The sequence below is a fragment of the Meles meles genome, chromosome 18 (genome assembly GCF_922984935.1).
Source record: "Meles meles chromosome 18, mMelMel3.1 paternal haplotype, whole genome shotgun sequence".
In the NCBI taxonomy this organism is placed as follows: domain Eukaryota; kingdom Metazoa; phylum Chordata; class Mammalia; order Carnivora; family Mustelidae; genus Meles; species Meles meles.
Genome location: NC_060083.1, coordinates 17,678,831 through 17,695,576, shown reverse-complemented (window position 1 = coordinate 17,695,576; position 16,746 = coordinate 17,678,831). Strand labels below are relative to the sequence as shown.

General features: G+C 44.2%; 1 protein-coding gene across 5 annotated transcripts in view; it reads right to left on the bottom strand.

The window, feature by feature from the left end:
• RFFL (ring finger and FYVE like domain containing E3 ubiquitin protein ligase) overlaps positions 1 to 11,296 on the bottom strand; it is a 65,622-nt gene extending 54,326 nt beyond the window's left edge. The window contains exon 1 of one of the 5 annotated variants that reach the window (XM_045984261.1): positions 11,071 to 11,296. Coding sequence is in view for 1 of the 5 variants with exons in the window: in XM_045984258.1 (XP_045840214.1) it covers positions 10,733 to 10,754 (22 nt within the window). In the remaining 4 variants the exon portion in view is untranslated. Of the gene's footprint in view, positions 1 to 4,862; positions 4,885 to 9,870; positions 9,893 to 10,732; positions 10,986 to 11,070 lie in introns of those variants that run through there. The other 4 variants (XM_045984262.1, XM_045984258.1, XM_045984259.1 and 1 more) reach the window with 4 other exon arrangements.
• Positions 11,297 to 16,746: the final 5,450 nt, after the last annotated feature.

The window sequence follows — 16,746 nt, the reverse complement described above, 5'->3', positions numbered from 1 at the left end:
AAAAAGTATCATTTTACACAATGGAATGAGTAAAATAAACCCTACGGAGCACACCTGAGGCTTCCCAAGCTCTCGTGGGCAACATATAATTTCAATAGGAAGGGGACTGTTTTGTAAAGGCAGTTTTATAACATCCTTTACCAAATGAAATGTTCAAAGTGAAAATTCAAGGCTTCACACAGCAGGCACAGACTTTCAAAAACATCTGTACTCTCACTCATGTTCCCCATCCTTCTTTCCTCATCAAGGTCATAATAACCGAAGATCTCTGTAGGCTGGTCCACAGCCTGACAGCATGCCATCTCCAGAACAGGCACTAACTGGGGAAGGCAGGCCCAGGGGGTCAATATCCTCTTAATAGCCCCAACCCACAACCCGCCGCAGGCACAAAGATGGGAGTTTGTTCTAGAGACACTTAAAAAAAAAGTTTTGACTTCAATAATCTAGACAAAATGCCATACCTTTCTCCACTTCTAGGCTTCCCAACTATTCAGGGAACAACCACAGACATTTTGGAACCAGAAACATAAATTGTTTCCAAAAGTGTTCAACAATGCTTGTCCAAAGGCCCCCGTAGAGCTGGTAATTTAGACAGCTGTGCTAGGAGCCACAGAAGCTGCATTTTCTAAGGAGTATTGCTTCCAAACAATTGAAACTTTCTCCAGAGCAAAGCCAAGACACAGGGAGCAGTGTTCTTTGCGAACACCCACAACAGTTTCATTTTTGTTTAACCACCAAAATAACAGCTCCAATAATCTATCAAGTTTGACATTTTATCCAACTAAGCAATTAAACCAGGATGCAAAACCTGCAAAGATATTCCCCCCTTTGCTCTGTTTCAACATTCGTTTTGACATTACAGCAACACAAACTAATAATACTTGTTCCTAGACTACTTTTTTTTTTTTTTTTAAATTTATTTGACAGAGAGAGATCACAAGTAGAGAGGCAGGCAGAGAGAGAGGGAAGCAGGCTCCCTGCTGAGCAGAGAGCCCGACACGGGACTCGATCCCACGACCCTGGGATCATGACCTGAGCCGAAGGCAGCGGCTTAACCCACTGAGCCACCCAGGCGCCCTCCTAGGCTACTTATAAAAGGCGTCTATAAAGCAAACACAAACTTCACTGTCTCAAAAGAAAAAATTGTATGCCCCCAAATTTTATTTGTCTTCTACTTTTAAGCGGCTTTATTAGTATCAAGTAAAGGCCAAGAAGTTGAAAACTCCTTTTTAGTATTTAGTCAAATACTAAAATACTCCTGATACAGTCACCAAAGGTAAGTTCTGTTGACCTATTCTTAAGCATATTAAAGGTAAGCATCCCTCACCTAATCTCCAAGTAGTAAAAATTATGGTTGTGATCTAGTAAATCACCAGGCAATGGAACTTCTCTCCCCAAGTAGGAATGGGAGTCCTCAGCTGGTTGCTTCATTTACAGTTAGCATAAGGAAGAAAATGATCTCAGTGTCCTCAGAACCACCTAGAACAATGCTGTTCAAAGTGCCTTAAATCCCTCCTCTGCAAAATAAAGGCAGCCCCCAAATTTCTGAACTTCGGATTTTCTCAACATTATCCCACCATCATTGTGACTGTTGCCATCGGAATCCCTAATTTCAGTCCCAAACACTCTTGATTCTCTAGGCGTAGGACAGGAATCAGGAAACTGGATTTCTTTACAAGTGCTCAGGAGATGCTGGTGCATGCTAAAATTTGAGATCCGCAATCGATGATTTTACCAATGCTTTCTAGGAATAAAAAAAAGGTCATAATTTGTATGTAATCTCTGATTTAAAAAATTATCTTACGTAAAGAATATTTTTCGGGGCACCTGGGTGGCTCAGTGGGTTAGAGCCTCTGCCTTCGGCTCAGGTCATGATCCCAGGGTCCTGGGATCGAGCCCCACATCGGGTTCTCTGCTCCGCAGGGAGCCTGCTTCCTCCTCTCTCTCTGCCTGCCTCTCTGCCTAGTCGTGATTTCTCTCTGTCAAATAAATAAAATAAAAATAAAAATAAAATTATAAAAAAAAAAGAATATTTTTAAAGCAGGGTATTGAAACTTAGAAAGATAATTTAACACGCTTTTATAGTATCTGTGATATGTAACAACAAATTTCAACTTTCCCCCATTTTATTAAGTTTATTTATTTTTAAAGGTTTTTTTATTTTAGGGAGATTGCATGCATACCAGTTGGTGGGGGGGCTGGGGGGTGCGCAGAAGAAGACTGAGAATCTCGGACTCCCTGCTCAGCACAGAGCTCCATAGGGGTCTCAGGACCCTGAGATGATTACCAGAGTCAAAATCAAGAGTGGGTCGCTCAGCTGACTGAGCAACCCAGGGACCCCTATTTTTTTTTTTTTTTTTTTTAGTAATCTCTACACCCAAAATAGGGCTCGAACTCATGACCCCAAGATTAAGAGATCAAGCCAGTCAGGTGCCCCGAATTTTCCCCATTTAAAATAAAATGGCATTTGGCAGGGGTGTCTGGTTGGCTCAGTCAGTGGTGTGCAGCTCTTGCTCTCAGGGTTGTGAGTTCGTGCCCCACATTGGGCAAAAAGGTTTAAAAAAAAAAAGTTTGGTTGAAGACCAAATGTAAATCAAAATACAGCTAAGTATTTGCATTCTGTGGCATCAAAAACTGCTTTCTTGACATGATATTCAGAACTCTTGAGTTCTGTATCAATCCCTTCCGGATAAAACCAGTGGCTTACTTTTATATTTGGAGAAAGATCTCCGGATGTGGTTTGTGAGCCTTTCCACAAGCAACAGTACAGGTGTGGACAGCATGCATCTCAAATAAAAACCAACTGAGATACAACTGCAAATGTATTTTCCTTTTTAGTATTAGTTTTGGTAGTACAAGAGACATGTTCAGGGGCGCCTGGGTGGCTCAGTGGGTTAAAGCCTCTGCCTTCAGCTCAGGTCATGATGCCAGGGTCCTGGGATTGAACTCCGCATCGGCTCCCTGCTCTGCGGGGAGCCTGCTTCCCCTCTCTCTCTCTGCCTGCCTCTCTGCCTACTTGTGATCTCTGTCTGTCAAATAAATAAATAAACTCTAAAAAAAAAAAAAAAGACATGTTCATGTCTTATATGAAAAATTTTATCAAATAAATAAAATTTGGGAATCTGATGAAGATCATCTGGAGGTGAAGCAGAATTACTACCGTTTTTATGTCCTCCATAAACTGGTTGGCTCACTGTGGCTATTCATCAAGCTGCCGGTCTGCAACTGTGTCAACAATCCAGAGTTAGGAACACTGAACCCTATCAATGGGTGGGGGGATGGATGATTCAGAGTCACCAGGAGTGCTGGGTCCAACTATATGGTGAGGGCAGTAAGGAAGGTGGAGTGACCTCTGTCCAACTCTCTGGCAATATTCTGGCACCCCTCTCCACACCTGTTTCATAGCAAGCACTAGTGAAGGTAAATTTCAGCTCTTACTCGGAATAACTATGCAAACTCTTCCATCAGTAAATAAAATGACCAAAATGGTACCTGAATCTAGTAGTGCCCAAATGGTAGAAACAGAGGTAGACAGATGTGAGAGAAACTGAAAAACTAAGAATTTTCCACTGTGGACTGGGCAAGTCCAAGCACCTGCATTATTCCTCCCCATTGTAGAAAATGTTAGCCTTTGCCCTTAACTCTCCCTTTTCGCCCCTCTGAAAAATCCAAAATGCCCAAACAACGGCTGCTAATTTGCAAAAAGTTCCAAAACAACTCCCTCTTCCTAGAACCATCTCTGACTGCAGATTGCTCCGACCAGCTGAACTTCAGCTGACCCACTCCTGCTAAAGCCAGCCCTAGAAAACACTCTGCTCTCTTTCTCCAAACTAGAATGCTTCTTTTGTCCAGCATTTTGAATAAAGGCGTATGTTCTGGTGAATCTTCTTCCACACCATGTAAAATAATAATTTAGCATGGTCCAGAGGAAGTATAATTAATTCATTGTGGCCCCACTGACTCAAGACCTAGGGAAAGGCTGGAAGCAGAACAGGATGAGGGTCGGTTCTCAAGCAGATGTCTTAATCGTTAAAAGAAAAAAAAAAGAAGAAGAAGGGAAAGATTCACAGAAAATCCTGGAGGGACAACAAACACACTTTCCTATGTATTTGAGGATCATATATATTGATTCCTGTGCCTTAAGTCTGTATGCATGTGATCCAGACTGAGACTGGAAAGATTTTCCAAAGCAAATGAAGAATAAAACATAAGAGGACGAGGAAGGAGAGGACTACTCTACATTTACTTAAGAAAAGCTTTTTTTTTTTCCTTGCAAGTCTTTTAACATAATCCAGCAGTTGCAAATAAACAATGGTGCTGATTACTAACCAATTACATTTAACCACTCAGAGCCCTGCAGAGCCTCCAGTTGGCCTACCTTCCTCTAAGTTTCAGGATGACTAGGCAGCATTTCTTTAAAGAGGATCAAGGCAGTTAAAATGTCTTCAGCAATCAGACTGGCTTCTGGTAGTTCAAGTGGGGGTGTGCTTCCCCTACTTTTAGAACTGGCCTGATGGAAACAAACGGCTGTCCCAGGGAGTCCTGACCACTCCACAACCAGAGACAATGAAATCCTTGCTTGATACGTAATTCCAGAAAAGGCCTGAGCATGTTAAACTGGGAGATGGAGGCCTGACCAACAGCACCGGAGAAGGCCAACTTTTAAAAGTCAAGTAACACTTGCTCAACAAAATTTTTTTAGGAGTTCATAAGCAGCACGATGGGTGGCTGCTGAGGGAGCAAGACGGTTTGCTTATCTTTTTATAGGGGAGGACAATGGAGAAATTACCAGACCAAGGTCACTTTCCATTAAAAAAAAAAAAGAAAAAAAAAAAAGACTGGCAGCCTTAAGAGATAAAAACCTGCATAAACCGTGACTCCGTGAAATCGGCAGCCTGGTGAGAATCTCTCCAAGAATCCTGCAGGAAATGAAGTGAGGATTAGAGTAATTAAATGTAAAGTCTCCTTGAGAGCAATTTCTTGTTCCTGAAGACTTAGAGTCATTTCTGTGAAACGTATCACAGAGAAATTGTGCAGAGGATTTGCTAGGCATCACAGCTTTTCCACGCTCACGTCAGGTCTGCAAACGCTATGATCTAAAAAGAACAGGGCAGTGATTTGGGGAGGGAATTACATAATACACCTTATCAGAGAAAAGCACTCCATTCTCCAGTCTTTGCAAAAGTTCACATCCTCATGTAAGTGTAATATGCTTACGGGTTTCAAAAATTACACACATTGCCTCAAAAGAGATGGAGGGAAAAAATATCATCATGGGGTAAAGGCCAAACATTGTCTCTTCTGAATGCTTAAATAGCCAATTATGTGTCTTAATACATTAATTCTATGGAGAGAAAGAAGACTATTAAAGGAAGGTTGAATAAGATATCTTTAAAAATGTACCCTGGGGCCTAAATCCTTTCAACTGACAGTAAAATCACCCCCTCAAAAAAGCAGTTTTATGTAGCATCTAGTATTTTAATTTCCCAGCTGCCAAGAGAAATATATAAGGAGCAGAAATTAAACTAATTATGTCAGCAGCGCAGTGAACAAAACTTTAATTGTATTACACACTAGTTAGACATTTGCTGAACAATACAAAGGCCCTTAAGGGTAGGAACTTCTTGAGAATATAAATGATCCCCAACCAAATGACAAAAATTAGTCTGTTTGGGCAATCAACAGATTCATGGTTTAGATATAAAATTTCAACCAACATCATAATTCAATATAAAAAATAAATATCTAGTCTAAGAAATAAATCTCTCAAATGGCTTTAAATCACTCTCTGATTTACATATGCTGTATCATTAATAGGTCCTTTAAGCCAGCATTGTGCTAATCAGCTTTTTAAACACCCTGCCCACAAAAGGGCCTATTCATTTAGCTGGGAGACAGGTGTTAGCAACCAGCAACCTCTTTTAGCCTGCAGTTTCAGGGGCCTGGCCCGTGATTATTGTGACATGATTGGCAAGTCGAAAAAGGAAGGGCACTTTGAAAGACTGGGAAGGGAGGAGAGAGGGAAAGAGAAACAAGAGACCAAAAGGGAAGAAGGAAGATAAGGAAAGAAATGGATGTCAGCCGTTTCACGAGGCCACCCTTAGAGCCTCCTGGCCTGATGGGAGTGCCCGGGCTACCACCCAGATGGACAGATACACAGGGCTGAATTCAGAGGTTATTAATTCATTCCTGCAGACAGTAACTCTGGATAGATGCCTACACGCCACTCATTCTAAAAACATTTTTTAAAAGATTTTATTTATTTGATAGAGATCACAAGTAGTCAGAGAGGCAGGCAGAGAGAAAGAAACAGGCTCCCCGCTGAGCAGACAGCCGGATGGATGCGGGGCTTGATCCCAGGACCCTGAGACCATGACCTGAGCCGAACGCAGAGGCTTTAACCCATTGAGCCACCCAGACGCCCCTCTAAAAACATTTTTGAGGGTCCTAGTGCTCTCTCATCCCCTATCGTGCAGCTCCAACTTCAGCCCTCACTCTCTGATAGACTCTGAAAGAGCTGATGGAGTAGATACTCCTTGAAAGAACTACAAAGTCAGATTTAGAAAGACATCTTCAGCCTTCGGAATAAAAATCCTAGCAGAAAGTAGCAGCGAACATTCATGGAGTCGCCTGCAATGTATAAAGAATATATTTTTCTCTCTTTTAATCCACCTAACAATCCTGCTAGGTATTATTTTCATCTGGGCGATGAAGAACATGAAGCTGACAGAGATTAAGGAAGGGGGCCTGAGGTAGCATGGCCAGGAAGCGGGAAAGCTGGGATCCAAAACCAGGTTCGTCGATTTCTAAACTGTTAGGCTTGTCCCAAGTTTAATTCCCTAACGTAACAAGTGCCCCATTCTGATTGAACTCAGATGGCTCTGTACTTCAGCACTTTTTGTTCCTTCCGTGAACTCAGCAAAGGACCGCTAAGTTGCTGACAATTAAGCTTCCATTATTTTCCTCCATAAGCGCTTCGGCTATGAAGCAGTGAAACATCTGGCAAGTTGGCTTTATTTTTAAATCCTACAGGCAGAGAATTCCCAGGCAGGCACCCTCCTACCCAACACTGATCATAACTAGATTCGACTACCAATTCCAACCTCCAGTTGTTTCCACATTATCATTCATTTGTCCACTCAGGAAATAAAGGAAGCTACTTTCAACACCAATCCTCCCTCATGACTCCTGACAGATAATACAGTGGGGGGGGGGGGGGGCGCGCCTCTCTGTAAAGTAATTTACATAAAAGTTATAAAAGCTCTTTGTTATCTGTCATGACTAGGAAATGGGCTATTCTAGCAAATCAAACATCCTGGATAACATAATGATGCTTTTAAAGGGACAACCATTTATAAAGAATTTCAAAGCAATGCAACAGTCCTCCCAAACCTGGCTGCATAGCAGAATCACTTGGGGAGCTTTTTGGAAATAGAGGCCCGAGTGGTTTTCAAAATGTAGATTCTTGGTCATCACTTACTTCCTCAGTCAAATCTCCAGGAGGTAGGGCTGGGAAATCTGTACTTTTAAAAAACCCGGTAGTGACTCAGCTGTGAACTGCAGCTTTCAAGGAAAGGCTGGCTTTTGGGAACTCCTTGCAATTAAACACACTAAAAAGGCCAAAAGCTGCACGGAATAAAGAAGACTTCAGAAACTCCCAAAATCTGTGGTGGATCATTCAATAATGATGACCAGCCACTGTTCTGGCACAACCAGAAGGGAAAGGTTAAGATTTCGTGAGTTAGTACGAAGCTGGAAAAACCAGCTTTGGTTTTTCTATCAGATTCAAAAAGCTGCTTTTCCCCCAGAGGAAACATAAGGTTTTATGCTTGCTTTGAAAAAAGGAAAATGTTTGAAACTATGCAATCGGATTCTCTCAGCCAACTGTTTAGCTACAATCCAGAATGTTAACAGGCCAGATGCATCAAAAATGTGGAGCACTCAACCTGTAGAAGAGAGAGCAAAGAAACATCATGACCATCTTAATTAAGAGAAAGGCAGATAATGGGTTTAAACTTAGAGTGGCATTATAGGATTAGATAAAACCACTGTCCTAACCACGGCAACCGATAAATCCTGGAAACTGGGAGAGCTGAGGCCTATGATTCCTCCCTAACTGGGATGGCTTTCACGTCCTGGTAAAAATCCTATTTAAAACTCTGTTGTTAATATAAAGTCACAGTACAAGAAAATAACCAATTTCCCTACTGAAGGAACAGGGGTTCATGTGTTTGTATATAAAAAGACTGTCCTTGTGTGTCAACTACACTTCAGTTAAAAAAAAAGACAAAAAAAAAGAGGTACTAAAAAAGCAGATTGTCCTTACAATTGCCAAACACAAGTAACCACTACCAATAACCGAACAAAAATAATAACCAGTAATCATTACCAAACAATAATAACGATGAAGCAGCTGATCCCTTGAGACTTCACCAACAGCAATTTAAACTATGTATTCTCATTAAACTCTAAGTTATGACTTAGTTCTGTATCGCAGGGGTGATGAGATTCCATGGTGCAGAGGTTAAAACTTTCATCCCAAAACATAAACACTATGGCCAGTACACGTTTGATATAAAAGTCTCTAATCTACCATTAAAACAATAGCAGCACTAACGTTCTGTTATAAGAATAAAAAGCAAGGTGGAAATCAGTTCCCCCTAACGCTCCTTAGGTTTCTGTCTGTGTTTCCAGGAAGTCTTAGGCACAATACTCTTATAGGTGGGTGTGGCTATCACAGTAAACAAGTAAGTTATGTCAACCAGCCTGGTCATTGGAAAGATTAAAAACAAATTAGTTTCTAATCCGAGAACAGCTCTTTCTCTGTGCATATTATTTTAGCAGTTGGTTAAATTAAGTCAATTTAGAGGATTTAAAGCCCTTGATCCCAGTGTAAATAGAATAACAGCTGTCTACCTGACCAATTTGATAGTTTTTAGTGAGCTGATCTTTGTAACTAGATATAGACATTAAAGTGTGTGTGTGTGTGTGCACGTGCATGTACATGCATTTGTGTCCTAGATTACATGGAAATTTTCTTTGAGCACAATTAAGTTATTTGGGGCGCCTGTGTGGCTCAGTCAGTTAAGTGGCTGCCTTTGGCTCAAGTTATGATCCCAGGGTCCTGGACTCAAGTCCCGCATTGAGCTCCTTGTTCGGGAGGGAGTCTGCTTCTCCCTCTGCCTGCCACTCTCCCTGCTTGTTCTCACTCTCTCTCTCTCTGATGAGTAAATAAATAAAATCTTTTTCTAAAAATCAAGTATTAAGTTATTGGGGCACTTGGGTGGCTCAGTGGGTTAAAGCCTCTGCCTTCGGTTCAGGTCATGATCCCAGGGTCCTGGGATCGAGCCCCGCATCAGGCTCTCTGCTCCGCAGGGAGCCTGCTTCCTCCTCTCTCTCTGCCTGCCTCTCTGCCTAGTTGTGATTTCTGTCAAATAAATAAAATATTAAAAAAAAAATCAAGTATTAAGTTATTAAACAGCCCTGACACATCAATCTGCAATTCTTATATACAGTGTCCAAACTTTAGAAAATGACACCTCTAACTAAACTATGGTTTATGAATTGTACTTAAGAAATATGCCAGGGCGCCTGGGTGGCTCAGTGGTTTAGGCCGCTGCCTTCGGCTCAGGTCATGATCTCAGAGTCCTGGGATCGAGTCCCGCATCGGGCTCTCTGCTCAGCAGCGAGCCTGCTTCCCTCTCTCTCTCTCTGCCTGCCTCTCTGTCTACTTGTGATCTCTCTCTGTCAAATAAAAATAAAAACAAAATCTTTAAAAAAAAAAAAAAAAAAAGAAATATGCCATCATCTATTTCCTTGAATGTGAAAGAGAATGCAATCAGGAAAAAAGGATAAAGAAAGTTGTCAAACCTGAAATCGCCTGATCAGGAAAGAAATAACACTGCAGCTCCCAACCCTGGAACTCTGTATAAGAACACAGCAAAGCACCGTGCCCCCTGCCTATTCCCATTCCTAGAAAAACGGCTCAATAAACAGACAGCTTTGGCCACATTTCAGTAACCTGGACTGTCACCGGGAAAATCACAAGTTTCCCCAGACGGCTGTAGCAACAGGAGTGACGGGAAGTCTTCCCTGTTCTCCAAACCAGCTGTAAAGGGATGAATAAGGAACTTCCTGCTTTCTTAGAAGGCCACATGCACCTGCGGATGATTATTCATTTGGTCACTGTGGCCTTTAGCCAAGGTGCAAAGTGACAGTTGTGGGTAAAGCCCTATTTCCAACCTAACAGTAGTTCTTCCCTGAGGTAGACTGGGAGGAGCTTGATAGAATCTTCCTTGATTACACAAGCAGTTTTCTCCCACTAGAACAAACGACAGACCAACAAAAAGGAGAAAATACGCTGTTGTTGTTATCTTCCGCCAGCTCGAAACCAAGCTCTGAGCAGACAGATGTCTGCCATGCTCCAACTCCCCTGGTCTAGCCATATACTTCCCGACGCCTGATCAAATGTCACAGGGGCAGCCCGCGGCACAGAGGCCCCACTTCCCTTCTCCGTCTCAGCCAGTAGCGACCTCACCCATCACCCCAAATAAACGGAGGGCAAATCCCTAGAGGGAAGAGTGGGCGGAGGGGTGGGGGTAAGCCCATTCCCAAACTTCTCCACCAAGCCTCCGAACTCCGGCCGCCTCCTTCCAACGAGCCTCAAGGGCTCCTCCACTAGGAAGCAGGGACAAGCTAGGTCCTTTAGAGAGGGCACCAGGCCGCCGCGTACCTGACTCTGTTTCCTCTGCCATAGAGAGGCATCTTTCCCCCACAAGTCAGCTGAACCTGCCGGTCTTCTCTGGAGCTACTTAAAGACACCTGTCTCGGGTTACTGCCCCCACAGGTGAAATGCTTTCTTTGAAGGTACTTGTAATGGGACAGGTGCGAGCGGCCCCGGATGCGGAGAGTTCCAGCGAGGCAGGGAGAGCTCCAGGCCGCGCCCCGCATACAGGAGAAGCCTCCGGACTACATCCCGGCCAGACCCGAAGCCGAGCAGCACTCCCACCCCGACCTCCTCCAGGACCCCACCCAGGCCGGGTGCGTATCCCACCGCCGCCGCCTCCTCACCTGCCGCGGCCGCCCGCCCGCCCGGCGGTCCGCACCTGGGAGGGGAGGGGCCGGATCCGGGCCGCCTCAGGCAGGGGGGCTCCAGGCTCCGCAGCGGCGGCGTCTCCGGGGCTGAGGGGCACCGGGGGGCAGTCGCGACATCCTCACGGGCGGCCCCAGGAAGTTGGCCCCCCCACCCATCGCCAGGCGCCCGGCCCGGCCGCTCCCGCCCCTCGAGCGGCTCCGCCCCCACGCGCGGTCCCGCCCCTCCCGGGAGCGCGCCTCCGCTCCCGCCGTGCCCGACCCACCATAGAGAAGGGCAAGGCGCGCGGCGGGCTAGAGCGTGGCCTCCGCGCGCGCCCCCTGGCGGAGCTGAGGCTGCCGAAGGTGGGGCATGCCCCCCCTCAACTTGAGCCCCGCGGCGGAGGCGTCGGTTCCCTAGTGTCAGGGCTTCCGCGGCGCCTTGTTGTCTTGGTCACCGGACTCAGCAAGAGGAGCTGGAGTCCAGGTCCGTGGCTCAGCTAGGTGGTGGTCCAGCTTGGTGGCCTTGAGCGAGTCCCTTAACATCCTGGACTCGTTTCGTTGTAAGAATTTGCGAGTTGCCTCACTTGGATATCTCATTGTTTCTCCCAATAATGCTATAAGCAGGTGAGGGTTCCCTAGATTACAATGGAAGGAACCCACGCCCATTAGGGTTCACTAGCGTATTCAAGGTTTCTTAGCTGGGAGGTAATAGAAGCCAGATGTGTAAGACATCAAAACTCATGCTTGTCCCTCTCACCCCCGGCACCTCCATCATCTAGCCTTTCCCGGCCTCAACCCCCAGGGTTAGCTAGTTTTACCTTAGGAGGGTGAGGAAACTGCTCAGAAGAAGGTCTTCTGTGCTTAGGAGCCCACTCTGGACATTCATCAGTTGTGTACCTTTCAGCAGGTACTTAATGCCTCTGAGCTCTAACTAGCTTCCTCATCTCTTAAATAATTGGAACGGTTGTTAGGGAGCAGGGTAGTATGAGAATTAAATTAGCTAATGCATATAGAAGTGCTTAGTAAACTGTAAAGCCTCAGGGTTGTATGGGGGATCATTAGCCAGTGTGGGAAGAAAATACCTAGCTGTGAAAATAATATACATTCTAATCATTATTCTGACCATGTCTAGTGACACTTAATTTTCTTCTGCTTTTAGGTTCCTGTCAAAACCTCCCACAGCTGTTCTGAGCAATTTGTATTTTTTTTTTATTTTTTAAAAAGATTTTATTTATTTGACACAGAGAGATCACATGTAGGTGGAGAGGCAGGCGGGGGTGAGGGGAAGAAGGCTCCTTGCTGAGCAGAGGGCCTGATGTGGGCCTCGACGCCGGGCTCAATCCCAGTACCCTGAGATCATGACCTGAGCCGAAGGCAGAGGTTTAACCCACTGAACCACCCAGGCGCCCCTTCAATTTGTATTTAAAATAAGGACTATCATGAGAAAAAAATGACATAAAAATACTATCATTTATACATGTGGCCTGTCACTCTACAAGTATTTCTAATCTTCACAACTAAGCAAAGTGAGTGCTATTGTTCCTGTGTTATTAACGAAGATCTGAAGGTTAATTTACCCAAAGCCACACAGTCTGAAAAAGGCCAAGCTGAAATTTAAAACCAGGTCTTTCCATCCCCATTAATTCATGGAAAGACTGGCCTTCTAGAGGCCTCCTGCCCCTCATTTTTTCCTACCTGGCTGTTTTGGTAACTTTCCTTGATGGAATTCTGTCTTCTCTGCTTCTCCAGGGCTTTACTCCCCCGATGAAGGCATTTATTGTCTCCTGTTCTCCCCCACCCCGCTTGAGATGTCAGGGCATTGTTTATCCTCTCATCGCTGAAATGGATTTGTGACCTGTGATTAAGGCACAGCATTCTCCACCTGATCTTTCTTTCTCTTGGTGTTAATTATAGTCACAGAAAGTTAATAGGTCCAGAACAAGAATGGGGTGAGACCAGAGATGTTTTTGTAAGCTCAGTTTACAAGCTGAGAGCTCGGTTTCAAAGGGAAGTACACTCAATCCACTGGCCGGACCCAATGACTGGAGTCTAGATTCATGACATCCTCTGGGGGTCTTTTTTTTTTTTTTTCCTGAGTCCTCTGGTCCATATTACAGCTAAATCATGGGAATGCTGCTAAATAATGTACATATCACTGAAGCAAGGAGGTCTCAGAGCGGCATTTATCCACACTCCTCCTTTCTCCACCTTTAACATTAATGCCATCACTATTTTTCATCTTTAGCGTGCCCTTCTGCAGAGGCACTCAATAATGTACCCATTGTGCAAGTAATCTAAAATCCTTTTCGGCAAGCAATAGTATTTAGTAGTAATAAAACACTAATTTGTCCACCAAGTGACATATTTATAGGAGCTGTTTACTTTGACATATTTTTATTATTTCTACCCATTTGCTAAGTACTTTCCAATACATATTTATGAAGCATGTGCCTTTCCGCAAACACTAGTGAAAAAATAAATCATATTATTTCTTTTATTAGTAGCAGCATGGCTTGTCAGTGCTAGTGCCCAGACTTTTGTTACTTCTGGCACGAGCTGAAAGAATTAATGGTGATTGAGCACCTACTATGTGCCAGACTTTCTGTGAGAGGCACTTTACATAAATTACCTGTTAAGTTCCCCTGAGACATATAATTTTACCAGTTAGGAAAATATAATTCCACTGCAGCATAGATTTTACCAATGAGACAGAGACATTACCTGGTCCAAGTAATTTGGCCAGAAAGCATTTTGAACCTCGTTCTTTTCCTTATCCCAAACCCCAAATCATCATTCCATTTCACCAGCCCCCTCTTAACTTCTCTGGACCTATTATGTAAAATATAAAGAATTTCTGAAAGAGGCTGTATAGACTCCCCTAGAATGGAACAGAGATAAACAGACACGAGATGCTAATCCCAATTTTTCTATTCTCTAAGGGATTTATTCCCTAAGAAATCAGTGGTAGGATATTTTCCAAATAGAAGGGCCAATACAAGATTTCTACTCATTCCTGGAGACAAGACTGGTTACGGAGTTTGCAGGGCACAGTGCGAAATATGGGACCCACATTTTTGAGGGTAACCTTTTTTTAAAAATTTTATTTATTGGAGAGAGAGATAAAGAGGGAGCATGAGGCAGGGGAGGAGCAGAGGGATAGGGAGAAGCAGACCCCCTCTGAGCAGGGAACTTGACTCATTAATCCCAGCACCCTGGGATCATGACCTGAGCTGAAGGCAGATGCCCAACCCACTGAGCCACTCAGACACCCCCTGAGGGTAACTTTTGATGAATAATATAACTAGCTCTAATTTAAACTCCACACATCGTAGAGCCTTCTCCAATGCCCTTCCCCAAAATACCACGTTGGACAGTATTAACTATCCAGTACTATTCCATGCCAGAACACAGCAAAAACCTAGTGGGATATGCACATTTCTAAATCCCTTAGCTCCTCCTGGCTCACATCTCAGGAACTCATAGACCATTGTTTTTATTGTTGTTTTGCTTGTTTTGACCATTTTTTTTTAAAGATTTTTATTTATTTATTTGACAGAGAGAGAGGTCACAAGTAGGCAGAGAGGCAGGCAGAGAGAGAGGAGGAAGCAGGCTCCACGCAGAGCAGAGAGCCCGATGCGGGGCTCGATCCCAAGACCCTGAGATCATGACCTGAGCCGAAGGCAGCGGCTTAATCCACTGAGCCACCCAGGCGCCCCTGTTTTGACCAATTTTTACAAAAAATTTTATTTGTTTGAGTAGGGAAGATGAGGAGAGGGAAAGGGAGAAGCAGAGTCCCTGCTGAGCAGGGAGCCCAATGACTCTGAGATCATGCCCAGAGCTGAAGACATACTCTCAACTGACTGAGCCATCTAGATGCCCCAACCATTGTTTTTTATTCAGATTTATTTCCCCTAAACCTCCAGTTCACTTTATACTTTTTAAGTTTGTTTGTTTGTTGACTTATTTAACTGATCTCTATACCCAACACGGGATGCCAACCCATGACACAGATCAAGATGCTCTTTCAACTGAGCTAGCCGGGTACCTTCCAATTCACTTTAATACCAACAATAGCTCCCTTCTCCATGTTATGTTACTCCCTCATAAATTCCCTAGGGGAGATTGGAAAGAGCTGATAAAGTAGATCCCCGATCCAGCTTTAATGACGAGCTAAGCTGAGAAAAGGTCAAGATGTGTAGCCTTGGCTACCAGCTGGGCAAAACATAAAAAAGAATTTTATCAAGACAGTTACGTATTCACAGCTGAAGGGAGCATGAGGATGGAAAGAAGTAGGGTTTTGAATGAGACAACCTGAGTTTGGATTCTGGTGCTGCCACTTATTAGCCTTGTGTCCTCAGCCTTACTAGACTCCTAAAGTCTATAAAACAGAATGATTTTCCATGACACAAGGCTGTCCTAAGATCTAAATGAGACACGTACAAAGAGCCTATGCACATGAAAGCCTTGATAAACTTGCCCTCTGGTCTATGTCAGACACTAGTGGTTGCCCACTTGATGTCCAATTCCTCCACGCAACTCCCTCCTTTCTGGTAGCACCCCCATTTCCTTCCAATGGCCATAGCACATGCTTAAGGAAAGCCTATCCCCAGCCCCAGCTCCAGGGCTATTTTCTAGTTGATCTGAGCCAATCACAGAGCAATTTCCCTTGCCAGGATTTAGATATGGGTTCAAGAAGCAATTCTGCACTAATAAGATATGAGGTAAGTCTGCTTTGATTGGAAGTTGAGTTTTAACTTAAAGGGACACAAGAACCACGTCCCTGCCTGTAGACATTGTCATGTCTGGATTGATGCTCAGAATGGCTACACCCAGGCTTTAATGAGAATGAGCTTGAAGACAAAACCAACACAAAAGGAGAGCAGAGCAGAAAGAGAAAGGGGGCCTTACACCCCCTTCACACTGAGCCACTGGATGAGCCAACCTCGAACTTCACGTAACTGGAGACAATGTCCTTATTGTTGAAACCTCTTTAAAGCCAGGTTTTGTTATTTGCAGCAGACAGCAGCCTCAATGACACATGGACGTTCTGCCTGAGAGTCTGTGGGAGTTCAGGTGCCTGACTTAGTCCTCAAGTGCTAGCCCGTAGTAGGGACCCAACTTTAATTTTGTCTAATCTCCAGACCTGGACATACAAGCGTCCTCTCTAGAAAGATACATAAAAAGACTTTGGGGACTTCATGACTATCTAGATCAGGAGAAGAACATTCCTACATTCCTCCTTCGCTGTCTTTAAAATGCACAAAAGCCCACCCACTCATATAGTTAACCACTACTGATCTCCCAGACTATGGAAAGAGCAAAGAAAAATTGAAATGGGAGGTTCTTAAAATGGATCTTGAGCTTGGGTGCCTGGGTGGCTCAGTTGGTTAAGCATCTGCCTTTAGCTCAGGTCATGATCCCAGGGTCTTGGGATGGAGCCCCACGTAGGGCTCCCTGTTAGGTGGGGAGTCTGCTTCTCCCATTCCTTCTGCCCCTCCCTCCAACTTCTGCTCTTTCTCTCTCAAATAAATAAATAAATAAAATCTTTTAAAAAATGGATCTTGAGGGGCTCCTGGGTGGCTCAGTGGGTTAAGCCTCTGCCTTCAGCTCAGGTCATGATCCCAGGATCCTGGGATGGAGCCCCGAGTCGGGAATCTCTGCTCAGCGGGGAGC